This window comes from Caretta caretta, chromosome 1 (genome assembly GCF_965140235.1).
Source record: "Caretta caretta isolate rCarCar2 chromosome 1, rCarCar1.hap1, whole genome shotgun sequence".
In the NCBI taxonomy this organism is placed as follows: domain Eukaryota; kingdom Metazoa; phylum Chordata; order Testudines; family Cheloniidae; genus Caretta; species Caretta caretta.
The window spans coordinates 33,398,532-33,426,414 of record NC_134206.1 but is presented as its reverse complement, the minus strand read 5'-3'; the positions used below and the strand labels follow the sequence as shown (position 1 = coordinate 33,426,414).

At 41.2% G+C, this 27,883-nt stretch overlaps 1 protein-coding gene across 14 annotated transcripts in view; it reads right to left on the bottom strand.

Annotated features, from left to right (window-relative positions):
• Positions 1–27,883, bottom strand: part of YAP1 (Yes1 associated transcriptional regulator) — a 184,394-nt gene that overhangs the window by 145,354 nt on the left and 11,157 nt on the right. For 6 of the 14 annotated variants that reach the window (XM_048843668.2, XM_048843687.2, XM_048843677.2 and 3 more), the window contains exons 4-7: positions 22,095–22,261; positions 20,967–21,139; positions 11,398–11,464; positions 492–742 (exon numbers count right to left, since the gene is read on the bottom strand). In XM_048843668.2, the coding sequence (XP_048699625.2) occupies positions 492–742; positions 11,398–11,464; positions 20,967–21,139; positions 22,095–22,261 (658 nt within the window). Of the gene's footprint in view, positions 1–491; positions 743–4,180; positions 4,747–11,397; positions 11,465–20,966; positions 21,140–22,094; positions 22,262–27,883 lie in introns of those variants that run through there. The other 8 variants (XM_048843726.2, XM_048843765.2, XM_048843737.2 and 5 more) reach the window with 6 other exon arrangements.

Sequence of the window (27,883 nt, the reverse complement as noted above, 5' to 3'; positions counted from 1 at the left end):
GGATCTGAATGCACAATCAGTGCCTATATCATTGCACTTTGAACAATCAGAGCAATCCTTTACTCCTCTCACTAAAATATCTGCCAAAGTTACTTAACATTTTTAACATCCATTTTATAGCAAATTTGTGTGACAGTTCCATTTATTTTGGCCCGAAGAAGAACTTTATGCAAGTCAAAATATCATTATATACATTCAAGTGATTTTTAAAACACAAACACAGAAAACCACCACTTCATATTTAAGACAAACCAAGAAGAAGACATGTTTAAAACACACAGGATTTTCATAAGAGCCAAACACTCACACCTCCAATTGAAGTCAGTGGGAGCTATAGGTGCTCAGTACTATTGAAAATCATGCCCTTTCATTTTAAAATACATTTTACACTAAAGGTGCAGCGATTCCTACACACAGAGATTCTTAACAACATGGAACACAAACTTTGTTAAGAAATGCAGCTAACCTTCTTTCAAATAGATTTTACTTACTTCAGAAAATATCTCTGGCCAGATGGCGTCTTAGCCATCTCCCAACCTGGTGGCAGAGGTACATCATCAGGAATCTCAAATGAAGACTGGCGGAGATGTTGAGAAGAAGGTGCAGCTCCAGGACCAGTCACTACTCCAGAGGCGGTAAGTGTCCCTGGAGAGACAGCTCCAAGCTGCAGCGAAGCTGGAGAGGAATGAGCTCGGACATGTTGTGGAGTCAAGGCTCCTGCTGACCCCCCATCAGTGCTGGCCTGTCAGGAGTTAAATTGTTGTAAGATATTTTACTTCAGCAGAAACATGCCTGTTGGAACACAACCTACTTTTAACTTACTGAATGTTTCCTAGACAAGCAGGCAAATATGTTTTTTCTAAAATTCTACTTATTCCGAAGTTGCTAACATTCAAGGATGTAGCCCAAAGTAGATTACTTAAAGAGCAAGCTTGCAAAACTTTTATATATACACCTATAGAATATTAATTTTGAATGTTTCTCATTCTTGTTTAGTTTTATTTTGTACACATATAAAAAGCCATCTTCTTTGTGAGGATCATACCTTAAGGCCTGATCTTATCCCCATTCTTCAAAGGGTACTAATGTCAAGCCTGATTCACAATTCCCTTGCATACTGAATTGGTGGAAATGACTATGCAAAGTGGATGTAAACTACTACTCTGGATTGTTGGTGTTTTGCACCTACCTTGCACAGATGTAAAAGCCCATTGGCTTCAGTGGGAGTTCCACAGGAGTAGCGACTACAAATTGGGCCCCAAAGGACTATTTCAATACAGTGCAAGATATGATATGCAAGAAAAGGGTTCCCAACCTTCAAGTAAACTGTACTTTAATTGTATGTATGGTGCGTATAAAAAGAGAGCAGCACCAGCTACAGCCAGAATGTGGACAAACAAATCAAGTTTTCCACCAACATCTCTGCAAACCTTCCTCAACCCTGGCCCACATAACCCTAATTATTACAACCTGGGTCTCTCCTGAACTGAGGACTGTGAATCATGTTAAACTGTGTAGTTTTCCTGATATGGACTCAAATCCATGGAGGGGGAAAAAAAATAGCCATGAAAACTGTATTTAAATGTTGACATATATATATGAGGGCATTCACTTTCCATGTACAGTAGGATAATTTGCACACCTACATTTTATTATGTAAATGTCAGCCCTTGCCATACCACTGTACCTAGGTATTGCAGAATACATGGGGCTCATTTATGAACTCAGATGTGTACACTCATCCCAGGTCTCATTAAATCAGCTACTGTGCCTTACGTGTAACAGCATGCAAACTCTCAAAATCAGAATTTGGCCTATGTTACACAATTATCCAGTATCTGCATTTTGCTAAAATTTTCAAAAGCAACCATGTATTGGAAGAAGAAAAGGAGTACTTGTGGCACCTTAGAGCCTAACAAATATATTTGAGCATAAGCTTTTGTGAGTTACAGCTCATGTATTGGACGGATATAACTCACTCAGATGTGAAGTATTACACTTAATATTTTCCCTACACCCCCCCAAAAATCCCAAGGTGGATATTCTTATTGCAGTATCAGACAAGAGTGGAGAAAAAGAGACACCACCATCACAATCATTTTAAAATGAAAAGGCCAACAATGAACCCAATAATCCTATGGCTTCAACTGGCTTTTAACTACATGATTTACTACAATATATATAGTACAATATATTGTACTAAAACCAGCCAGCACCAAGGAACAAAGATTTGAGCTCAACTGTGTACTCTAGTAGCATTTGCAATGTACGCAAACAGCCCACAAGCTTTAAGGTGCATGTTATATGGATCGATATTAACAACATGCGCCTCATACAATACATTTCAAATATGTAATATAGTTAGCTGCATTTATTGTGGTCTTAATATGTACTCAACGATATACATGATTACAGCATCTAGCTATAAATGATTGCTGAATACCTATTAGTATACCTTTGTGCATAAGAACACCATGATAAAACTTGTACAGTAAAAATAGGTGTAAAAAGTATTAGCTGTACACGTAGTAACCTTCTTCCCAAATTTCAAGAGTTCAAAATAGGCTATTACCACCCACTCCAAATGGGACTAACTCTGTGCATCATCAATAATGCATAGTTCATAAATTACAAGAAAGCAAGAATCTAGAAATAACCCATCACCACTGCTATTTTCTTTGCAGTCCTTTAACTTAAAGACTAGACTGTGTGTGTTTGTTTTGTTTGTTTGTTTTGTTTTTTTAAATATTTGGGAAATGAATTAACTCCTGGGCAGAGAAAATATATGCCAAAGTTTAGCTTGGAGTAATTTTACAGCTGAGTTATAAATCCTTCCAAACCAGAGTTTAATAATGGAAATGTTGACAGACCCTTCACTACTGGAATACCAGACACCTGTGTAATACAGAGCAAATCTCTTTTCTATTGGCTACACAGATAAAGTGACAATAGCTTATAATAAAATCTATTTTATAACTTAGCAACAAAGTTCATTGCTTAATAAAAACATTTGAGCAGAGAGAGGCAGTTTACAAAAATTTAGTGAACAGCAGCCTAAACATTAACTTTTATTCATATTTGTATCAACACTTCAATCTTGGCACATGAGTCAAGCGGCTTAAAGAACAAACACTGTTAGAGACTTATTATGGGCCCAATCCTGCAACTCTTTTTCAGCCTCTACTTTAGGCTTGCAGGATTGTGCCCTGAGCGTTCAGACAACAGGACTGCAGCAGGCAAGTTATTTCAGTCCAATTTGCAGATATGGTTAATTTAATGGTACTTCAGTAAAGCTGAAAGGTGACTACCAACAGGGACAGAAAAACCAACGCACTGGAATTAGCTTCTGATGTGGGAAATTTAATCCTACGGAGTGCAATGATGAAATGGTGGAAAAGCCACATCCATATTGGTTTTTTTTAAAGTTTGGACACAATCCCTGTCTTCCTCTCCTCCTCATCCTCCACACAGATAAATAAACAGTGTGAAGATTACATCAGACAACCCAATCCTTTTGTACTTTCAAGTGAAACATTTCTAAGATTAATTTTAGGGGCTTTAAATCCCGCTCTCCCAACAAAAGCTGGAAAATAAGAGAGCAATTATTGGGTGCCCAAGTAGGCTGCTGGGGAGTGAGACGTCCTGGCGGAGACAGGGCCTAATGCGAACAGCAGCAAAATCAGCTGCTGAGACTGGTAACTCCTGCTCAGAACTATTTACAAAATTTCCCAGCTAAAATCCCAAAGGGTCCCTGAAAGCAGGCAGGAAGAGGGGAGCATCACCAGAGTAAACGGGGAAATTGCCCCACAAGAAAGGGAGTTTTGCCCCCTCCAAAACTCCTAAATGCAAGAACGGAAGGTGCTTTCCCCCCTCCCCACACACACACACGATGAGGGGGGGGCGGAAGGGGACTCTCCCCCCCTCCACACACACAGGAGGGGGCGCTCCCACACTCGGGGGGGCGCTCCCCCACTCACAAGAGGGGGGCGCTCCCACACACACACACACACACACTCAGGGGCGGAGGGTGGCGCTCCCACACACACGGGGGGGGGACAGGACGCTCTCCCCCCTCACTCTCTCTCACACACACGGGAGGGGAGGCACCCCCCAGGCGCTGACGATAGCGGCAGGAGAGCTCCCAGCTGCGCCCCCGCCCGGCCGGCCGGCCCCCCCTCACCTGGCGGGAGTGGGCCTTGGGCTCGGGCGGCTTGAAGAAGGAGTCGGGCAGCTTGCGGAGCCGCATGGGCAGCGTGTGCGGCACGTTGGCGCCCTTGGGGTTCATCACCGCGTTGAAAAGCGCCTCCAGGTCGGTCTCCGAGTCGCCCCGCACATGCACGATCTGGTGCCCGGCCGGAGGAGGCCCCGCGCCCGGGGGCTGCCCCGCGCCGGACGGGGGGCCCGGCGGCGGCGCCTGTTGCTGCGCCGGCGGCTGCGGTTGCTGCTGAGGCTGCCCGGGATCCATGGCTCCGCGTCCGTACCGGGGCTCGGCGACTCAGAGCCCGGGCTCCCCACCCCACATACCCCGTTGCCCAGGCCGGGGCTCCCCCGCTGCTGCTGCTCAGCCCCCCCACAGCCGGAAAACACAACCGGCAGCAGCAACCGGCAGAACAAGCCCGACCGAGCAGCAAGTTGCCCGAGCCCGGCCCAGCCCGGCCGGCGCCTCTATCCCGGCGGCGGAAACTAACTCACACAACACACTAAACAAAAGTTCTGAGATGTGCCCGCCCGAATCACTCCCCAGCCAGCTCCGCCCCTTGCGAGCCCGCCCGCACCGTATCCTACAGCCAGCCTCCAACAGAGTCCTGCTACGCCCGCCAGCGCAGAACGCAATCAGAACCAGGCACCACTGCCAGGTCCTTCTGCGCGCGCGCCCGCCCGCACAGAATCTGGCAGATTTAGTGGCCACTACCAAGTCCTACGCGAACTCCCGGCGGCACACCGTCCAGGAAAGCTAGCCCTTTTGCACCCGCCCGCTTCATTTTTCAAGCATCTACTCCCGCCCGCCTGCGTTTCCCTGCAACGCAGAAGTCCATGCATCGAAAAGTTAAAAATAAATTCCTCCAAACTTCTAGACTCCTGTTGCGCCCCTCCCCCCTCCGCGACCTCAGCGCCGGAATGGGGAGGGAGAATTACCCCCCTTTGCCCTCAGAACGGGGTGCGGGAGAAGAGAGACGACTTCTCCCAGCCCTGGCCCCCAGGAGAGCGGCACCGCTTCCCCCGCCCGCATCCCCTGAACGGGCGCGGGAGAAACCAGTCTTCCCACTGCCCCCCTTTCCTCCCATGGAATTGGGGAGGGGCGTAAGCGAAGAAAAGAAATGGGATCCCTTGCCCCCATCCCAGGCTGGGGCGGGGGGGGGAAGAGCTGGAACCCGCCATCGCACAATGGAACCCCACCCTCCCCATGACTGCTATATTTCACTGTGGACACTAATTTTGTCACGAAGTGACGTTTCTGGGAGAGGGTAAATTACACAGAGAAACATTCAAAACATTTCTTTCTCTAGTCAGAATTTATTGCTCTCACTGATCCTTTCTCTGTTATTGAGTCCAATGAAAACCTCTGCTTTTCAGTCCATTTAACCCAAGAGGTTAGATTCAGTATGCTGCATAATACAGACCAGTGAGTGTATAACACAGCTATCATTTCTTAACTAGATTACATAAAATGAAATTTGATTAAAATTAGTGACAAAAATATGAGAACAACAGTTTTAATATATTTATTGAGAATTTTGAAACACAACAGCTATCAAAGTATAGGAGGTTAGAAGAGCAAGATTCATGGACCCTGGTAAGAATTCCATGCAAGTTAGTGTAAATCATATTCAGACAGTCTGATGCACTCACTATGGCCCAGATCCTGTAAAGATTTATGCATGAATAGTTCTATTGCCTTTAAGGCAGCCTTAGGCAGCTACACCCATAAGTAAAAGTATGTACAAGCATCACTGTTTGCAAGATCTGAATCTTACAGTTAAAGTCAATTTAGCAAAAACAAAGCCTTTTTAAACATTGTATAAAATTATGATTTATCTATGAACATAAAATATTCCTTCTTAATAATTCAACAAAAACTCCGTAAAATATATCACAGTTCACATTTTTGCATAGGCAGGCAATGTGTATTTCATTGAAGGGAATGGAACTATGGAATTTGTAATTAATTCCATATAGAAAGAAAAGCTCCTCCATTCCATTATACTGCTAATACTTAGAACTGGAGATTAAGAATAATTAGTTAAAACATAAGCTCCCACCAAAAGAATGGTACAAAACATGAACATGTCGTTTCAGAGGATCCACAATCAAGTAGGCAAATGTCTGTTCATGGCTTTTGGTTGAAGGATAGCACATACCGTTATTATCCTGGGGGGGGGGGGGGGAGGGGAGAAATCTAGTATTAATAACAAACCAGATATATACTACAATCATGTGTAACACTAAACATTATGAATTTTTACATTCAATTACTCTTATGTTCAGATACTATATTATCTACAAAATGTACTGTGATAATTTTGCAGACAGTGTGGAGTTCATGTTAATAGTAGAATAGATGCCCATTAAGGCAAGAATCCTGCAAACACTTGTAAGTAACTTTATATTAGTCAGTAGTTCCATTTAATTTAATGTGTAAAGATACTCACCGATGTAAGTGTTTGCATAATTAGGGACTAAATTACAAATGGTTAAAGAATAAGGATCTGATCATATTGCCATCGAAGTCAATGGCAAAACCTGTGTTAACTTCAAGTGGGGCCCTAAATATATTCTCTAACTGACCCTTTTCCAGTCAGGATTCACTTAGGCATCTGATCACCATCTCATCAAATATGTACATATTCAAAAATTACTTTCAGCAACATGCAGTAGTTCTTGCTAGGTAAATACAGAGAAAGTTATGTCCATAGTTTTAAGATTCAAGACAAAGGAGAGGAGCAATATCAAGCTATGTTGGTGGATAAGATTTATTGATTTCTGATTGTTATTGAAGAGCCCAATCCAATAGTCCTTACTCAGGCAAAATTGACTACAATTGAAGTTTTGACTGTGAAAAGGCTACAGAATCCCACCTAAAGTTTGCTGGATAGAAAAAAAATATTATGTGATGTATTAGTACTACTGTGTCAAAAAGTAATATTGATCAAAATATTGATACCAGGAAATACAATCTGGTTTAAATTAGGCAGAGTTTTTGCACTATGTTCTGGGTGCCTTTTGAAGTCATTTTAGTTAGCTGAGATGTATTTTACTGTATTTTTTATTTGCATTAGTTTTAGATGAGAGTAGTTCTAGCTGTATATTTCAGTGCCTCATCACCATAATATTTGGATGCCTTATACATAAATTAAGAATAGCATCAGTTCCATCTGCAGTTCTAAATTTAAACAGGTGGTGTATGTGTGACACTTGGTTGACTTAGTGATGCCAGAGCTGGATCATTTTAACTGCTGGCTTTGGAGAAATGGAGATAATCTGGTGATGATTTTAGATAGCATACGTGTGACATACTGTAAATAATGATACTATTGAACCTTTCTCCAAAACAACGTGTGTAATATTTTATCAATACAGTATATCTTAAGAGTTAGCAAATATGCATGTGTTTGTATTTACTACACTGGTGCAATAGCACCGCTGTAGTTAAGGCTGAGTTAGCATTCAAGAAATTTCTTTGTTATTTAATATCATAAATACTTCAGGTTTCTTCATGCTGAAATTTGGTCATATGCAAATCATTTGACCTTCTTAAACCATTTTGAGTTCAGAAGTATACAATTGTTACAAAATTTCAAATACTTCCCTTCCCCACTCTTTCTGGACTGCCAATATCTGTGCTAAAATACATATATACATGTAACTAAGGGCTTGTCTAAACTACCCGTTGGATTGGCGGGCAGCGATCTATCCAGTGGGGGTCGATTTATTGTGTCTAGTATAGCGTGACATCTAGAGAGCATCAGCTGTCGTCTTACCGTAGCGAAGACACAGCGGTAAGTAGATCTAGGAACGTCGATTTCAGCTATGCCATTCACGTAGCTGAAGTTGCGTACCTTAGATCGACCCCACGTGGTAGTGTCGACAAGCCCTAAGTCCTAAAATCTAGTATTAGTTTGATTTTTTTGAAAGGTCAGAAGATTAAAAATTGAAAAGTAGTTTTGGAACATATTCAGTACCAATTTATCACAGTGCTTTCTGTAATTACTTGGTTTCAGCACTGAAAGTAGTATTACCAAGTTGTCAAGATAAGCATATGGGGCTGTTAGAAGGGTTAGTAAGGAGGCATGGGATGACACAGTGTTTTCATTATGCTGATGACTCCAGCTCTATTTCTCTGTTTTACCTGATCCAGCCAGTTTTTGGTAGACATTAGACAAGCTGGCTGAGGCTCAGACCAGATGAAAAGGAAATGATGCTCGTAGAATGAGGATTCAACTAGACCAGTGGTTCCCAAACTTGTTCCGCCAGTTGTGCAGGAAAAGCTAAAGCATGGCACGAGCCAAAAGACGTATTGGCCGCCGCTTCCAGCAGCTCGCATTGGCCTGGAGCAGCGAACCGCAGCCACTGGGAGCCGCGATCGGACAAACCTGTGGATGCAGCAGGTAAACAAACCGGCCCGGCCTGCCAGGGGCTTTCCCTGCACGAGCGGCGGAACAAGTTTTGGAACCACTGAACGAGACGATATGGTGAGGATTATCTTTGCCTCATTAACTGAGGATGCATGTCTTCCATTTGGTACTCCAGTTTTCAGAGTGGGCATTTTATTAGATTCCCAGCTGCTGTTAGATGATCATATAGCAACAGTGACCAAGTCAGCTTTCTTTCATCTATGTCTGGCTAAGCGGTTGTTACTATTTCTTTTGGATGCAGACACTGCCAATATGATCCAGGTCTTTATCACCTCAAGATCAGATTACCATATGCACTCTACATAAAACTACATCTAAATCAACTCAGAAATTGAACCTGTTTTGAGGCAGTACAGGTACTCAAGCTAGAGTCTCTTCATTTTATAAGAGAAAACTGCCAGCAGGCTTTTTTCCATGGTGGGCCTGGATTTTGGAATTCACTCCCCCACTTCATCTGAAATAACCCATGTTTACTGACCTCCAGAAAATGCTGCAAAGCCAACTTCTTTTCCTAGGCTTTTGGGAAGGAGGGAGTGTGCTAAGGGAAGGCATCTATGATTGGAATGGGATTTCTTGCCATATCCCTCAATTTGTTGGTTTTGTAGAGACCACTGAATTTATTCTTGTTTGTCATATTTTAAAAATACCATCAACATAATAAAGGCACACAGAAGTGTTTTGGATGTTTTACCTAAATCTAACCAAACAATAATGGAAATCTCTGAAGTTGATGTCAAACCAATACCAACTCACAGATATGAAAACAATTGCACCGTGTTAAAATAAAAATGCTAATGAGTAATTTTTGGTTCCAAGCATATAGTTTTAGTATTTTTAATCTGAAAAGAAACCTGAGTTTAATGGACAGGAGAGAGGTAAAAATACTGATAAATACACAAGACATTATTTTTAAAAAAAGCCTTCTAAAATGTTCTATGAATGATGCATAATAGTTAAAAGATGATTGCCCACTGATGAACAACTGGGCCACCGGTAGCTCACAGGAAGTGTGTGTTGTCTGCAGTGACACCAACTCTTTTGGAAGATAGTATGTTATCTTACATTTAAGTTGTTGCATGTTCAGATGCATGGAGGAGGATTTGGAACGGATCTGCCTAATGGAGGAACAATTAAACTGGGAGGCGTGTAGTACAGTTCAGGTGGGTTCCAAGCTCATCTTTATGGTAAGCATACAGTGTTGCAGGGGAAACAGGGAAGCGAGAGGTTTCGAAACTCGGCAGCCAGGACAGAAAACAACTGGAGGAGGTCTATAAAGTGGGCACCCACCTTACCCCTCAAGCCCTCTTCTGCTGTAAACCCTTCTGTAATCTTTAGTAAAAAGCAGGCACACCACACCCTAGCCAGCAAATTCTCTATTGATAAATCCAAACTGCAAGTGCAAAACAGAAGCCTGAATAAAGGCAGGCTCAAAATGAGACTTAGGGCTAGATTCACAAAAGGAACATAGATACCTAGCTGCCACCTTATGTGCCACTGGCATTCACAAAAACCCTGGTCAGCTGCTCTCTAACCCTGGAGGTGTGTAAATTCCCTAGACACCTAAATTTCTGCCATTAAAGTCCCCAAGGTGCTTAAATTTCAGCAGCTGAAGCATAGCTGCCTCAGTCCTGACCCCGCACAGCAGCTAGGTGGCTTAAGCATCTGACTCCAATAGAAGGTTCCCAGCTGTGAATCCCAAATTGAGATAGGTGCTGAACTCTGAGAAGGATGGGACTTAGGATCCACCCCATCCTCAGCATCTACTATTGGCTAGTTTAGGCAGCTCCCTGCTCACTATACCAGCTTTTGTTAAACCTATTCTTCTTTTCCCCTGCATTGTATAGGGAATGCAGGGTAATTACGTAGCACAACACTGAGCATTGTAACACCTAAGCTCCTTTGTGACTCTAGCCCTTAGCTTCTACTGATTCTATCTTGAGTTTATATAGAATAAATGTATGATCTAGATCAGGGCTGGCCAACCTGAGCCTGAGAAGGAGCCAGAATTTACCAACGTACATTGACAAAGAGCCGCAGTAATATGTCAGCAGCCCCCGATCAGCTCCACCACCCATCCCCCCCAGCTCCCAGCGCCTCCCCCTTCTTCCCTGCACCTCCCAATCAGCTGGTTCGTGGCATGCATGCAGGAGGTTCTGGGGGGGAGGTGAAGGAGCGAGGGCATGGCAGGCTCAGGGGTGGGAAGGGGTGGAGTGGGGGCAGTACCTGTGGCAGAGCCAGAGGTTGAGCAGTGAGCACCCCCAGCACTTTGGAAAGTTGGCTCCTGTAGCTCCAGCCTCAGAGTCGGTGCCTATACAAGGAGCCGCATGTTAACGTCTGATGAGCCGCATGTGGCTTCAGAGCCACAGGTTGGCCACCCCGATCTAGATGGCTGCAATGGGCTGAAATGTACTGCTTTGCATATGCTCTTCTCTCTAGAGCTCTACACTACATTAGCTCTACACTATATTCCTACAAAGCTACAGGGCCCAAAATTTATTTTTTACTGAATAGAAAATGAAATGATGCTCATGCTCATTAGTGAAATGTTACTAAAGGCTAGAACAAAGATGACATCAGGAAATGGGTTCAGAAAAAATAGTGTGCCTGAACAATCTCTTCAAATTAAATACTACATTTTATTTACATTTTTGTGTGATTTTCAAATCAATTTGGTATTTTTAAGTTGTATAATTAAACTTGAGAATGTGTTTTATGCCTAACACTCATGATGTATAGGTGCCATGCCAAGAAAGTTAATACTTACATATGCAGAAACTTTGAAAATAGTTGATGTAATAATTATTTCCTTTGTTTCAGGATCCTTTTGAACACTGAAATATGGGGAAATAATCCATATTTAATAGCAGCATTTATAGAATAGACTTTTTAATATTTACTATATTAGTTGTAAGTTTTCACATAATGTTCTTGCTCAAAGCTATGAAGGGAAATTTAGTGGTTAGGACTTGATCCATATCATCTCAACCCTAGAAATGGTTGGACATTGCTACATGTTTATAGAAAGTATTGAATTATTTTTTAAAAATTGGGGCTAGTTTCTCCTTATTTCCATCTGCAAAATTATGACTGCATGACAGAATCACAGTAATGACTCCCAAGTTAAGGTTGTAAAACAGTTTTCATTGTTATCAGAGATGCACTTCTCTCTCTTAGCTAATTAATATTTTTACCTTGTGTATTTTTGAATAGAAGAACTGCTGAGTAAAAAAGAAAGAGTGATTATCATAAGGATGCAAAAAGCCAATAACCTTAACCAAGAGATGGGGACATCCATCTATTTATAGTTGAAGTGGTTTATATATTTAACACATTTTTCCAATAAGGAATGTTTTGTGCATAGCTATGCAAGGGTGTATCTATCCAGTGGGGTAATGTATTGTACAGGGCTGTGGTTTTTAAAGTGCACTAATGTATTGCAAGGTCATTACAATTGATGGAGATTCTCTAGGTTTTAGTCAGGAGGAGGGGATGGAAGAGGATAAAGTATTGGCCAGATCAGACGAGAAACATTCACATAAAGAATCTGACATATCAGAAAAGGGCAGACAAATAAGCAGTGACAAGTTTTTAAAAGTGCTTGTACACAACTGCTAGAAGTCTCAATAATAGAGTGCCTCATGTTAAAGGAGGATATTGATATAATAGGCATCATAGAAACCTGGTGGAGCGAGGACAATCAATGGGACACAATCATTCTGGGGTACAAAATATATCGGAAGGACAGAACAGGTAGTGCGAGGGGGAGGGGAAGTGGCACTATATGTGAAAGAAAATGTAGAATCAAATGAAATAAAAATCTTAAATTAATCCACATGTTCCATAGAATCTCTATGGATAGTAATTCCATGCTCTAATAAGAATATAACAGTGGGGATCTATTATCGACCACCTGACCAGGACAATGATAGTGACGATGACATGCTAAAGGAGATCAGAGAGGCTATCAAAATAAAAAACTCAATAATAGTGGGGGATTTCAATTATCCCCATATTGACTGGGTACGTGTCACCTCAGGACAAAATGCAGAGACAACATTTCTCAATACTTTAAATGCCTGCTTCTTGGAGCAGTTGGTGCAGGAACCCACAAGGGGAGAGGCAACTCTAGATCTAGTCCTGAGTGGAGCACAGGATCTGGTCCAAGAGATAAATATAACAGGACCGCTTGGAAATAGTGACCATAATATAACAACATTTAACATTCCTGTGGTGGGAAGAACACCTCAACAGCCCAACACTGTGGCATTTAATTTCAGAAAGGGGAACTATGCAAAAATGAGGAGGTTAGTTAAACAGAAATTAAAAGGTACAGTGACTAGAGTGAAATCCCTGCAAGCTGCAAGAACACTTTTCAAAGACACCATGATAGAGGCTCAACTTAAATGTATGCCCCAAATTAAAAAAACACAGTAAAAGAACTCAAAAACAGCCACCGTGGCTTAACAACCATGTAAAAGAATCAGTGAGAGATAAAAAGGCATCTTTTAAAAAGTGGAAGTCAAATCCTAGTGAGGTGAAAAGAAAGGAGCATAAACACTGCCAAATTAGGTGTAAAAATGTAATAAAAAAAGCCAACCGGGGCCCAAATGGTCACTTTGGCTGCTATGGGATCCCCAGTGTCTCTGTTATTGGGGCAGGAAGAATAAATTATTATTACCCTGATTATGGGAATCAAGGACAGTGGAACTATACTTGGCCTTTTGTTATGATGGAGAGACTCACCATCACCTAAGTAGCACTCGCTAGGCAAGGGACATGGGTTCCAAAACTCTATGAATTGAGAGAGGTTGGGGATAGGTATTAATACTTGGTGGCATAGGCCTCCTGGTGAGGGCCTTACATGCTAATTGAACTTCCTCCTATCTCCTCTGTGGAATATCAGAGCTAATTTTGATTCCATTAGGAGTCTAGTTACAGGCTGCTGAGCTGAATTCACTTTGGGCTAATGGTGTACCAGCACTGAGGCTCCCCTACTACAAGCTGAAATCACAAAAGAGCTAAACTTACTAAGAGCTGAAATCACTGACTGTTGTGTTAAGTTGTGGGGGAGCCTGAAGATATATGGTGGAGCAGTTTGTGGGACGGTGAGCAGAGTGGCTGGTGGAGCAGAGCAGTTTGTGGGACAGCGAGCGGAGCAGAGCAGTTTGTTGGATGCCTAGAGCAGCCCATGGGGTGGCTGGCAGAGCCCCATGGAGAGGTGGGGCCATCAGCTTTGGACCACGTAAGGTGCCCCTTAACTCCCCCCTCCAATCTCCACCCAGGTTGGGAGGTAAACCTCTGCAGGTAAACTTTTGAACTATGCTGGCTGCCCTGACCAGGGACAGAGACTTTTGGGTCATTGGACTTTTGGGACTTGAGTGATTTTGGGTTGCTGGACTCAAGAACTAAAGGGAAAGGACATGCCCCAATTTGCTTGGGGTGGGTTTTTGCTCATGGGTTGTGTTATGAATCCTGTTGGTGGTGTTTCCCCAACATAATGCCACATTGTTTCTCCCTGTTATTAAAAAGCTTTTTGCTACACTCAGACTATGTGCTTGCGAGAGGGGAAGTATTGCCTCTTGGAGGCGCCCAGCGGGGGTGGTATATATTTGTCCCAGGTCACTGGGTGGGGGCTCTAGCCGGTTTTGCATTGTGTTATTGGAATGGAACCCCTAGATACTGAACCCAGTCCTTGTTGCTGCCAACTCTGACAGGCAGAAGGGTTACACTTACTTTGAGCTCTATTTATGCCTCTGTATCACCATTATATTTTAATATGTTTTCCACACACAAAAGAGCAACCACACACTTTCAGATAAATTTAGTTGAGATCAAGGAAAAAACAACACATGAAATCTCCATGAGTGTGAGCACAGTGTGCAAGAAACTGTAACAGCTGCCATCTTAAAGTGAAACTACTCTCCAAAATAGAGATGGAAAAACTCATTAGAAATTTAAAGGTGCAGTCCACAGAAAATTTTTATAAATTAGGAGACCATAACCACTAAATCTCATGATAAATTGTGTTTTAATTTTAATCAGGACATGTTGATTTGAGAGCATACTTAAAAAGACAATGAACAAAAGTATCTACATTATTTTTCACAGATATGCTGAAGCAGCATTTAATTTACACATGACATGAAACTCTTCAGGTAAACCTAACCAAAATTGTGTCATAAAGAACGGATTGGAATCAAGCAGGAACTAGTCTCTGTAACAAATACACTGAAGTCCCCAGCACAGGGACTGCAATTCTGACAGACAAATGTGGGTCACACCAGAGCAGAGATCCTTGCATACTATTCTTTCCCCCAACCCTGGGAGCACCAGTCACAGTCTGGTCCAAAAAGATTTATTTTGATCTACTAGAGTTTAGTTTAAAAGTTGTAAGTGACAGAAGATCCAGCAGAGCTAGGCTTTGGGAATAAAAGTTTCCTATAAAAGTAAAATAGCCTATGGAAGAGACATTACCAAGTAAGTGATTATTTTGAAAGTCAGTAATTCCATGTTTATAATTAATTTATGTAGAATTATGCTTTCATGACAATTTAAAAGAAGAGAATTGTACCATCATGAAGATGTTTGTTTATTTTTAAGTAACTTGGAATACAGAAATATGGTTTGGTAAATCAGTTATTTATAACTATTCTTGATAGTTGTTATTTCCAATGCTTAGTGGATCATCTTATGAAGGGAAGAAAAATTAATAAATTGACCTAAATTGTAAGTGATTAAATATTAAAAGGTTTGAAATTTCCTTTTATTAAATAGCATTTTGTACTAACTTGAATTTTGGGTGGAATAGTGATGGGACTCTCAGAGTTTGTTAGGTACAAGCTGTTGTAAGAAGGGGGGACAGGAGAAGAGTATTAAAGGGCTGCCACTTCAGGTGTGAGGAGGGCTTTTCTGAAGCTCTTTCAGCTTAGACTAAAGCACCTGTGTGTACACAAACTGAGTATTACAGAAACAGTAGATAGAGAATGGGAGAGAAGAAGAAAATGAGATTAGCGATATAAGTGGGGTTAAGATTATGTACAACTTTAAGGGAAAAAGAAAAGGAGTACTTGTGGCATCGATGAAGTGAGCTGTAGCTCACGAAAGCTTATGCTCAAATTTGTTAGTCTCTAAGGTGCCACAAGTACTCCTTGTCTTTTTGCGAATACAGACTAACACGGCTGCTACTCTGAAACTTTAAGGGAGAAGTTGAAGGGTTTGCCTCTAATGAGGGAGGAGCCTGGAAGCCAGTGAAAGGATTTTTAAAAAGGGTAACATTATCAGAGCAGGGTTTGAGGAAAACAGGGTTAGCAGCAGCATTTTGGATAAAATGCACATGAAAAGGAGACATCAGAAAGGAGAATATTATGTGTAATTTGGATATATTGAAAAGGAAGAAGCAACAAATAAAACTCAAGAAAGAGAAGAAACAGAGAAGAGTCTAAAATAACATCATGGTAGCAAACTTCGGTGATGGGATTAACAAAGATCTCAGTACCTATCAAGATGAAAGATATGGGCTAGATTCATAAAAGAATGTGGGCACCTACCTGCCACCTTAGGTGCCTAAATCCCAGAATCAGGCCCCACTGGGATTCACAAAACCTGCACTCAGCAGCCCTCAAACATGGTAGACTCCTAAACTCACTCAGCACCTAAATTTTGGCAGTAAAAAAATTCCCTAGGAACTTATGTTTCTGTCTCTGCATATGCACATTGTAGCCACACCAGGAATCTGGACACCTAACCCCAGAACAATTCACAAACCAGGGGAAGATAAGTATTCCTCTACCTTACTTGCCTACATGGCCCGATCTGCTAGAAGCATGCTCAGAGGTCACCTACTGGATTGGGCCCCCCACAGATGCACAAAATGGCTAGGCAGGGATGAGGAGGAGTTGAAACCCAGTGCTGAATCTGATCCACTGTGCATAAATAATAACGGAATAATTTTGTGTGTATGTGAAGACCCAGGATCCCCTGCTCCAATTAATAATGATATATCCACTATAGAATCACTTCAACAGGAGAGACTGAAGAAGCCTCTTTGCCCAGTGGATCCCTGTTCAAATCCCTTCTCCCTAAGTGGGGGAACTTGAACTAGGGGTCTCCCACATCCCAGGTCGGTACTCTACCCTCTGGGCTTTAAGTTATGAGGGAGGTCCAGCTAGTCTTCCTCCAGCTGCTTGCAAAAAAAAAAAAAAAAAGCACAGGCACCTAACACCAATAGAGGGTGTGCATCTCAGAATCCCAAGCACAGGGATGTCTCCCTGCAGCCTATCTCCCAGAGAGGGTTGAGGCTTAGGACACACCCCTTGCCTTGGCATCTCCCTTTGGCTAGATTTTGCAGGAAACCAGCTAGCATGCTGACTCTTGTGAATCCCATCCTGAGGTGCTTATTGCTCCCAATTAATTGCCTATGGAGCCTAAGATGCTGAATTCAGGCTTTGTCAATCCCAGTTATTTTCTAGGCACTAGACAAACCAGCTAGAAATAGTCCAAAAGTTCAGCTATTTAGGTTCTACAGTGACCACAACCTCTTCTTGGATGAAGAACTAAATGTTTGCATTGGAAAGGCTACCATCACTTTTAGCAGTCTAAAAGAGCATGGAACAACTCAAAGCTTACCATCAAGACCAAAATGTTAGTGTATCAAGCTTGTGTCCTCAGCATTCTCATGTATGGTGGGAAAACATGGGCAACTTATGCTCATCAGGAGAAAAGGTTAAACAGTTTCCGCCTAGGCTGTTTACGCCGCATACTCAACATCAGATGGCAAGATAAAGTCACCAACACAGAGGTTCATCAAAGGGCAAATTTACCAAGTGTGACAGCCCTGCTCAAGCAAAGACAACTGCACTGGCTGGACCATCTGAGTAGGTTGGAAGACTGAAGCATACCCAAGAACATGCTATACGGGGAGCTATGACAGGGAACAAGAATAACAGGACATCCCAAGCTTCACTATAAAGATACATGCAAACAAGATATGAAGGAATTTGGAATTGATCCTGACCACTGGGAAATCTTGGCAACCATTCTTAGAGATTTTTAAGGGCCAGCTTGACAAAGCCCTGGCTGGGATGATTTAGTTGGTGTTGGTCCTGCTTTGAGCAGGGGGTTGGACTAGATGACCTCCTGAGGTCTCTTCCAACCTTGATCTTCTATTATTCTATGATCGTAACAAGTGGTGCCATCGTCTCCATCAGGGCATCAAAGGCCATGACAGGAACGGCTCCTACAGCTCGAAGAGAAAAGAGCCCCTAGGAAGCAAGCAGCTCCCAACCAAGATACATACATTTGCAATAACTGCCAAAGATCATGCAAATATCAGGTTGGACTATTCAGTCACATGAGGCATTGCAAGCCATCTGCATTATAGGCTGCAAATCCCACCGTCTCTTGCAGACAAAAGGATGTGAACAGAAGGTAAGGATGGTGATGCTGAGCATCAGCATACCTATATTTCTTTGTGAATCTAGCCCATGGAGTTCAGCTTTGGAAAGACTGAGTTTGAGATGGGAGTCCCACTGCCAAAAGGAGATGCCTGACTGGCAACTGAAGAGGACAATGGACACAGAGGTTATTGGCACAGGGGAAAGGCAAGTAAGAAATAAAGGAAAAGAATAGGAAAAAAAAGTCTTAGGGTAGAGATGGTAGTTAGTGATCTTGGTTAGGACAGTTTTAGTGGAGTGGAGAAGGCAGACTGGAGGGATCAAGGAGAGAGAGTTGAAGGAGAGTAAGTAAAATGAGTAAACAGCATATTTTAGGAGTTGGAAGATGAAAGGAAGGAGAAACAGAAAATTTCTGTTGTCCCTAAGGGAAGAATCAAGAATGAAGGTAAGGGAACAAGAAGGAGCAAGGAAGACGATGAAACAGCAGAGGAATGGAATCAAGGGAACAAGTTGAGGCTTTAAAAGGTAAAAAGAAAAGGAGTACTTGTGGCACCTTAGAATATGCATCCAATGAAGTGAGCTGTAGCTCACGAAAGCTTATGCTCAAATAAATTGGTTAGTCTCTAAGGTGCCACAAGTACTCCTTTTCTTTTTGCAAATACAGACTAACACGGCTGTTACTCTGAAACCTTTAAAAGGTAGATAGTACAAAGGTAAAAGTCAAATCGGCATGAAAGAAGAAGGTAGAACTGGTGAAGGGCTGGAGTAATTTTGCCAAATAATTTCTTGTTTTTAAAAGTTTGCAAGATCCTGGTCAGAGAAAGCTGTATGAAAAAAGAAGCCGAGAAGAAGGTTTAAGGAGAGTTGAAGGTAAAGAAAATCCATCTGGAGATAGCAGCACAGGAGCGGCTCAGAGAGTAGAAGTAAAGCTGTTTCGAAGAAAGAGGGTAGTTGAGAGGCAAAAGGAATGAAGAGTGTAGAGGAACTAATTGTAGTCTTAGCACTTTGTCCAATGTCATTCAACAGCATGGGAAGAGGAACAGCTGTAGTAAAATGCAGAGAGTTAACTAAGGCTGGGGATTAGAGCAGCAGACAGCATGTTGTGAGTGTGGAGTGAAGGATTTAACAGAAAGGAGAAGATAGAGTTTCTGTTACTGTTAGCTTCTTTCTTTCCATGTTCAGTATTCCTGAGGTGCCCATTTGAATACTCTGTATAGTACTGTGGAAAGCATATAGCCAAGCACCAAGTCTACACTACTTAAGAAAACTGCTGGGATTAGTTGTGATTATGTAACTAGTTAAATAAACTTAATATGTAAAACTATGTGCATGTTAAAAAGAATATTAAACAATCTTTAGAAATAAAAATCTCTGTTTCAGTATCTTCAGTCTGTTAATGGGGTTGTTTCAATGGCAGAAACTGTCTTAATGCTACTTCCCAATGAGAGCTCATTTTGATGATTTCAGTATTGTAGAATTGAATCAGTATGACTATTGGAAAGCACTGGAAATTAGAACATTTTAAAATTGTTTAGAATGGAAGGTGATTTAAACTTAGTCAACCAAAGTGGTTTATAAAAATATTTAAAACAAGAAAATTCCAGCAGGAAAGCAAATTCTTCCAGTTTAACGCCAGATACAGCAATCTTTATTCACAAGTGCCACGAATTCAATGGAACTCCTTACTTAAATGAATAAAGGTTGCTTCTTCTGGCATGAGTGTCAAATTTATGGGTTGTATGGCTAGTTTTGATTTTTAAAATTTTGCAGAATACATAACTACGAAACAAGGTTTTTTAAATGGTCATTGTCAACCTATGATCTATCATGGACAAACAGAATAAGCAATAGTTAAAAAAAATTAAATTGATGTGAACCCAGGTGCTGATTCAGAAAATATGGATTAGTCTCAAGCAAAATAGACAAGCTCTTTCATTCTCCAAACCAGGCAAGAATGTTCACTTTAATCCATTATGTCAAGTTAAGAAGGATCAGATCTTACCTTTATTGAGTAGTATTTACTCTGAAAAAGTCTCACTGATTTCATTATGAGTATTTAAAGCGTAGGGTACTACCAACAGAATTAAAAGTGGCAAAAATCAAGACTTAAATATTTTATTCCAGGTGACTGTGAAAGAACCAGTGTTTCAACCCAAAGGACCTTGTTTGGGGATGATTTATAAGACAAACACAGCTTGATTTTGCAAGAGCTAAGCACTGGTCCCGATCCAGCAAAATTATTAAGCTCATGCTTGTAGGGACATAAATTGTCCCATTGACTTGTTTTATATATCCTTTGCTGCTTAACTTCAGTGGGATTATTCACATCCCTAAAGTTAAGCATATGCTTAAGAGTGTTGCTGGATCAGAAACAAAGTGCTCAGCACCTTATAGGACTGAGTCCATAATGCAAAAATAAAAATTTCCATTGATATCATTTTACTAACTTTCAAACTAGCTACTTTGAATTGTGAATGCTACATGCACCAGGGGATAGGATATGACTCAGAAGTCTACCCTCCTGAGAGTAAAATGTTAAGCTCAGAAAAAAATAACACTTTCTTAGGAATTTATATATTTCCACAATTGGTTGATATGATTTTATCTATTACAGCTGGAGCACTTAATCTGGTTTCAATGGTATTCCCCATTTTCAGTAGGTAGAATAATCACTGGAACCAGTCAAATGGAAATGAACTATACTGCAAATATTTATAATGTGGCAAAAAGTTCCTATATCAGAGAGTTGCCATTAAAACTGTATTATTTTGCTAGTGAATCATTAATGATCTGTTTCAACTTATCTTTGATCTTGTTGCACAAATTATAAGTATATTCATAAGATTCAAAGAGCTTAATATTCAAAATGTGCACATGCAATTCTACACACAGCTGCACATGTAAAATTTTATATATAAGATTCTTAATGCAACAACCTTACCTTACAAGATCTTTATATAAAGCCTTTGTAGTTTCTAAGTATGGACCAAGCACATCTTCAAATTGACAGAGTGTTCCTCCAAGGCAAAGATGCTTAAAAAGACAGAAGAGAAACTCCTCACGATTTGACTGGCTGAATAAATCAAAATGGTCAGAATCTTCCAGAAGCAAAACCTGGACAGGGGCAAGAAAAAAAAAAAGTGTCAATTTAATTTTCTAAATTGAAATAAAAAAAATAAACAAATGCAACAATTTTGTTGTATGTTAAGCACATATTGATCATTTAGGAATTTCCATTATTTAGATATAAAATATGGGAAACTTTTTCAGTCAGGCAGAAATCCTCTACAGCGTGAGCGATTTGCACTTACATATTTTACATCTGAAAAATGCATTCACAGAATCACAGCAATCATAGGACTGGAAGGGACCTCGAGAGGTCATCTAGTCCAGTCCCCTGCACTCATGGCAGGGCTAAGTATTATCTAGACCAGTGCTTCTCAAAGTGGTGGTCTGCAGACCGGTGCTGGTCCGCGAACCATCGGCTGCCAGTCTGCGCACACATTGGAAAAAAATTGCCGGTCCCCCACATCAGATAGCTTGAGAAGCTCTGATCTAGACCATCCCTGACAGGTGCTTGCTCTTAAAAATCCTGAATGATGAAGATTCCACAAACTCCCTAGGCAGTTTATTCCAATGCTTAATTACCCTGACAGTTAGGAAGTTTTTCCTTATGTCCAACCTAAATTGCCCTTACTGCAATTTAGCCCATTGCTTCTTGGCCTATCTTCAGAGGTTAAGCTGAACAATTTTTTTCCCTCTTCCTTGTAACAACTTTTTATGTACTTGAAAACTGTTATGTCCCCTCTCAGTCTTCTCTTCTCCAGACTAAACTGGGAATTGTGAGGACAAATCTAAATAGTTGCATCTCTAACTTTCGGATTTGTGTAAATGTTTTCCTATTCCATGCAGTAGGGGTAACTGTACAACATGTCAGTGAAACACCCATGCAAAGTCTGAGAATTACTTAGCTGTATGCTTTGAGGATAGCCACAGTATGGAAAGAAGTGCTTGCAGTGACTGACAGAGATATGAAAACCACTGAGAAATTCTTAAATGCTGTACTGACCTTTCTTAACTCATCTGAGATGGGAATGCCATCATAATAGTCATCATAACACTTAACAATATAGCCAGTTTCTCTAACAACTCCTTCAGAGTACAGTCGGTCAAAAAATGACATGGAAACTTGTGTACAGGGAACAACCGTGGCTTCAGTTTTTTTCACTTTGGTACCTGAAAGATGACAGAGTCTTCATTAACAGGGAAAACCTGAGGTGAAATACAGGATAATTTCCCCTTATTAATGGTTCCACAAAAATTCAAGATACATTTTCCACAAGTGAACACAGCATGCACATAATTACTCCAAACAAAACCATTTTGAGAAATTTGTAATATATGCAATTACGGCTAAAACAAACAAAAAATAGAATAAATCATATTTAGGAGGTAAACATTTTTAGAGGGAGAGACAAGTGTGCAAATAGCTGTAACATAGGCTTCTATTTAGACTAGTTTCATTCCCATGCTCCTTTTCCTGAATAAATAAAGACTGCCATGGACATTTTTTGACAAGATATATGGCAGCTACATGGGGAAGTATGTAGAGCTAGGTCCCATCCTGGAATGTTTTCTTCATCATGTCCAGCCTTAGAAGTTCTGAAGAGTAAACTCCAAATTTGAAGGAGCAGGGTGCAAAAGTCCCTAACCACTGCCAAGGTCCAACACACTTAAAAAATATGATGTTTAGCATTTATATTAATTGAAAGCTAATATGTCATTTCAGACATTTTACCATTAAAAAAAAGTCAAGACATTTTGAAATGTTTCTTAGCTTATAAAAGTGACTTGAACTTTTTTTAACCCACCACAGATCATTGTTTCGTTATTCTTTTATGCTAAGAGTGACACAAAAATCTATAAGACAAGAGAAAGTATTGAAGTTTGCCGGTGACCTCTCTGCAATCATAGGAAAAGGCGGAATACTTACCAGTAACTGGAATTTGGAATACAGTGCCTCTGCAGACCCACACTATAGTCATATACTACACTTAGGAAAGATAAATCAAAATCATAAATACAAAATAGGGAATAACTGGTTGGCTGTTGAAAAGAATCTGGGGCTTGTAATGGATCACAAATTAAACATGAGTGAAGAATGTGATGCAGTTGCAAAAAAGGCTAATATCTTTCTGGGGTATATTAGCAAAAATGTCATATGTACAACACAGGAGGTAATTGTTCTGCTCTACTGCTCAGGCCTAAAGTGTCCACGTCTGGGTCTTACGTTTAGGAAAAATATGGATAAACTGGAGACAGTCCAGAGAAGAGCAACAAACATGATAAGAGGTTTAGAAAACCTGACCTATGATGAAAGGTTAAAAAACTGTGCATGTTTAATCTCAAGAAAAGAAAACAGAGGGGGGACCTGATAACAGTCTTCAAATATATCAAGGGCTGTTCTAGAGGATGGGGATCAATTGTTCCTTGAGTCCACTAAAGGTAGGATAAGAAGTAATGGGCTTAATCTGACGCCAGGGAGATTTAGGATAGATATTAAGAAATGCTTTCTAACTAGATCAGGGGTGGGCAAACTTTTTGGCCCGAGGGCCAAATCGGCGTTACAAAACTGTATGTAGGGCCAGGTAGGGAAGGCTGTGCCTCCCCAAACAGCCTGGCTCCCGCCCCCTCCCACTTCCCGCCCCCTGAGTGCCCCCCTCGGAACCCCGACCCATCTAACACCCCCTGCTCCTTGTCCCCTGACTACCCCCTCCTGGGACCCCCACCACAACCCCCTATCCAACCCCCCCTGCTCCCTGTCCCCGACTGCCCCAACCCCTATCCACAGCCCCGCTCCCTGACAAGCCCTCCGGGACTCCCACCCCTATCCAACCCCCCATTCCCGATCCCCGACCGTCCCCCCACCCCAGAACCTTCGCCCCATCCAACCGCCTCCTGCTCCCTGACTGCCCCCCTTATCCAACTCCCCCACCACCACCACGCTACTCAGAGCGGCAGGAACTCGCTGTCTGGCAGGAATGGCGGGCCAAAGCACTGGCGGCATGGTGCGCTGAGGCTGAGGGGGAAAGGGGACAGTGGGGATGGGGCTGGGGTAGCCTCCCTCGCCAGGAGCTCAGGGGCTAGGTAGGACAGTCCCGCAGGCCAGATGTGGCCTGCGAGCTGTAGTTTGCCCACCTCTGAACTATATGGATAGTTAAGATCTGCAATAGGCTTCCAAGGGAGACTGTGAAATCCCCATTCTGTTTTAAAGAAAACATTAGACAAACACCTGTTAGGGATGGTCTCCAGCATCAACAGAGAATAATCAAATGCTTTGTGAAGTTGTGAAATTCACTCCAAGTAACAACATGGCAAATTTTAAGAATAAAGAAAAGGAGTACTTGTGGCACCTTAGAGACTAACCAATTTATTTGAGCATAAGCTTTCGTGAGCTATAGCTCACTTCATTGGATGCATCCGATGAAGTGAGCTGTAGCTCACGAAAGCTCATGCTCAGATAAATTGGTTAGTCTCTAAGGTGCCACAAGTACTCCTTTTCTTTTTGCAAAGACAGACTAACACGGCTGTTACTCTGAAACCTGTCTTTAAGGATAAAGACATTCTTAAGAGGCAATAGACACCGACACCTCTGACAGAATACACTTTTAATGTATCTAATAATGGTCCTCCATCCTGATCATAATACTTGCAAAGTATGGCCCGTTTAGAAAGACTGACTCAAAAGGACATTTCCCTTGGGTTTCTCCTTATAAATTATATGGAAAATTTATTAAAAGATTTAATTTTTTCCAAATAGTAATTAAGTCCCTTTTTAACATCTAACCTATGTAAATTCACCTCACTTACCAGATCATCATACAATTCCTTTTGTATTTTTTCTCCATGTGAAAATGTGCTACCACTTAGGCAAAAGTTTGGCATGAGATTTCACAATCACCTTATCTAGGAACAGGGAGCAAGGAACATCAACTTTAAAATTTGCAACTTCTTTGCTCTCATACCTATCAATATGGCTACCAAGAAGGTTGTCTTTCAAGAGAAAAGCTGTAGAAGACATTCCCTTTGCAGTTCTCTGAGTGAATCAATCATTCTGGTAAGAACCAAAATTCAAATCTAGGGGCTGAGATTTCACAAGTCACTGAGAATAAGTTTAATAGACCTAAACCGCTCTCCGCTCCCTCCCCCCCCACAAAAAAAAACAACCTCTCCATTTTTAGTTCCTAATTCAACTCCCATTGGAGTCAATAGGAGTCTTTCAAATGAAATTAATAGTAGTTGAACCAGGCCTCTACTTAGATGTAGGGAGACTGAAGAACCAAAAATTGATATGAGGTAGGCAGAATTAGATACTAAATAACTACATATATAAAAGTAAACCTGCATTTTTCAAAATTAAGCCTAAACATAAGGAATGGAACAAGTCTTTGTATATCCAAATTGTTAGACCACAGAAAAAATATCTACCCCAAAATATATAGAATCAGAGAAATATAGGGTCGGAAGGGACCTGAAGAGGTCGTTCTAGTCCATCCCCCCACACTAAGGCAGGATTAAGTATATTTAAGGCCATCCCTAACAGGTGTTTGTCTAACCTGTTCTTAAAAACCTCTAATGACTGGGATTCCACAACCTCCCTAGGTAACTTGTTTCAGAGGTTAACTATCCTCACAGTTAGACATTTTTGCCTGTTACCCAACCTGTATCCCCCTTTCTGCAAACTAAGCCAATTACTTCTCATTCTATCCTTGGTGGACATGAAGAACAATTGATCATTGTCCTTTTTATAACAATATTTTACGTATTTGAAGACTTCCACATATGACTTCTTCATAGTCTCCTGAAATCCAGGAAAAGTTTTCTAAGCTTTTCAGAAAGACAGTAGATGTTCATCTCCTAGGCATTCAGAAACCAAACTGATAATGGTAGGTGATAAGATTAAAGACTGTAACGGAATCTCCTCTGCATTTGAGATATGAGATCTGGAACTAACTGAGGAGACTTAGAATTCTCTGGACAGGACTAACCAATCTGATTACCACCCCAACAAACATGAAGTGAGCTGTAGCTCATGAAAGCTTATGCTCAAATAAATTGATTAGTCTCTAAGGTGCCACAAGTCCTCCTTTTCTTTTTGTGAATACAGACTAACACGGCTGTTACTCTGAAACCTATCAACAGAATGGGGAGAGATGGTCTTCTGCTAACTTTGCAGGTGGGAAACAAACAAACAAACAAAAAAAACAGGTATAATATGGGGGCAGGGTCTTTTTCAGTCTCCACTTCTGGGACATTTGTATAGTAGAGTATCACAAATAGCTTTACTTCTGCCAGCAGCATTGAATCTCATCAGCATGGGGTACATCTTCTAAAGTGGGGATCCGCAGAAGCAAATCAAGAACTGGATGTGTGAAATATATCTACCACATCCTAAATTCTCATTCTTAAATTTTAAATAAGAAAATTGATAATTAGCTATCCCCAAATAAAAGCCTTCATAAGGCACTTTTTTTTTTTTTAAAGGAACATCCGGCACATACGACCAACATTTGAGGTTTTGTTTTTGTGTACTCGTGTGCATTGCAGTTTTCAGTGCAAATTAATATTTATAAAAACCATGTGATTTAAAACTTAAGTAAAACCATGTATCCAATGCTTATGTTAGGGTTAAACTGGCACTATTTTAAAAACCAAGGATCACCGTGATATTTTGTGGGTTCAAATGACATGTAAAAACCATTTCAGCAAATGAAAATTGCAATAGTGGTTTATATTGATAACTTTCCTAATTTTAGATTGTCTCTCACAAATTTTAAAAACACAGGGTCTATAGATGATTGTCATTAGAGCTTGAAAAATCTATTCTGTGGGGGGCAACTGGGAATTTTTCCCAGGCAAATGCTGCCGGCTTCTGCAGAATTTAAGCTTTTATTAAAACAAAACAAAACACCCAACAGGTATTTCTAGTCCTTTGAAGATAATTCTGCACATGTGAATTGAGTTTAAACAGATGCAGTGATCTCTCCTTAAGTCTGTTGACAGATACGTGCAGTGCCACTACTACTACAAAGTGAAAACTGCTGGTTAGTTTTCACTGCTGCTATTCAAAACTTGTGGGCAGAAGTGAAATTGAAAAGAATCAGATCAATTTGACTTTGCTGCTACTGCTTAGAAAAGCTGGGAGCAGTAGACAGGCAATGGGGACAAGAGCTTTTTAGAGAGTGTGAAAGGGTAAGAATACCCCCATTAAAGCAGCCAGGAGACTGGCATGAGAGAGAAAAGAGAGAAAAATATTTATCTTACTTTGCAGCCAAAAGAGGCAGGAGAGGGGAGATTCCAATTTATCCGACACCTAAAATGTTAGTAGGAGGCGGATATGAAAGATAGAGTTCCGAAGCAGAGTCCTAGGACAGCATCCTAATAGGAATCCCAGCAGCTCCCACTTTATGAGCTGCTGGGGAGTGATGAATTGATTCCACACCTGAGCAGTGCCCTGGGCAGTGAAAGTCCCCACATTTTTGCATCAGTCTCCATTTACAAGATTTAGTACTTTGATTACTAGGAATCTGGTAAAATTTGTGTGTGCAGGGCACTGGGGGGAAAGGGGAGAAAATGAGCAAGAGAGAGGGAGCGATTAATGGGACCATTTAGAAAAGGAATACAAAGTGACAGATTTTGAGCCAGAACAAGGCAGAAAAAGTATGGGGAGGAGGTAGAGATGCAATGGGAGAAAAGTGAGGAAATAGCCATTGAAAGACAACACAGGAAAGGATACGCTGTGATTATGAGACACGAGAAAATAGAGTGAAGCCTATAAAATAGAAGATTGCTAGAGCT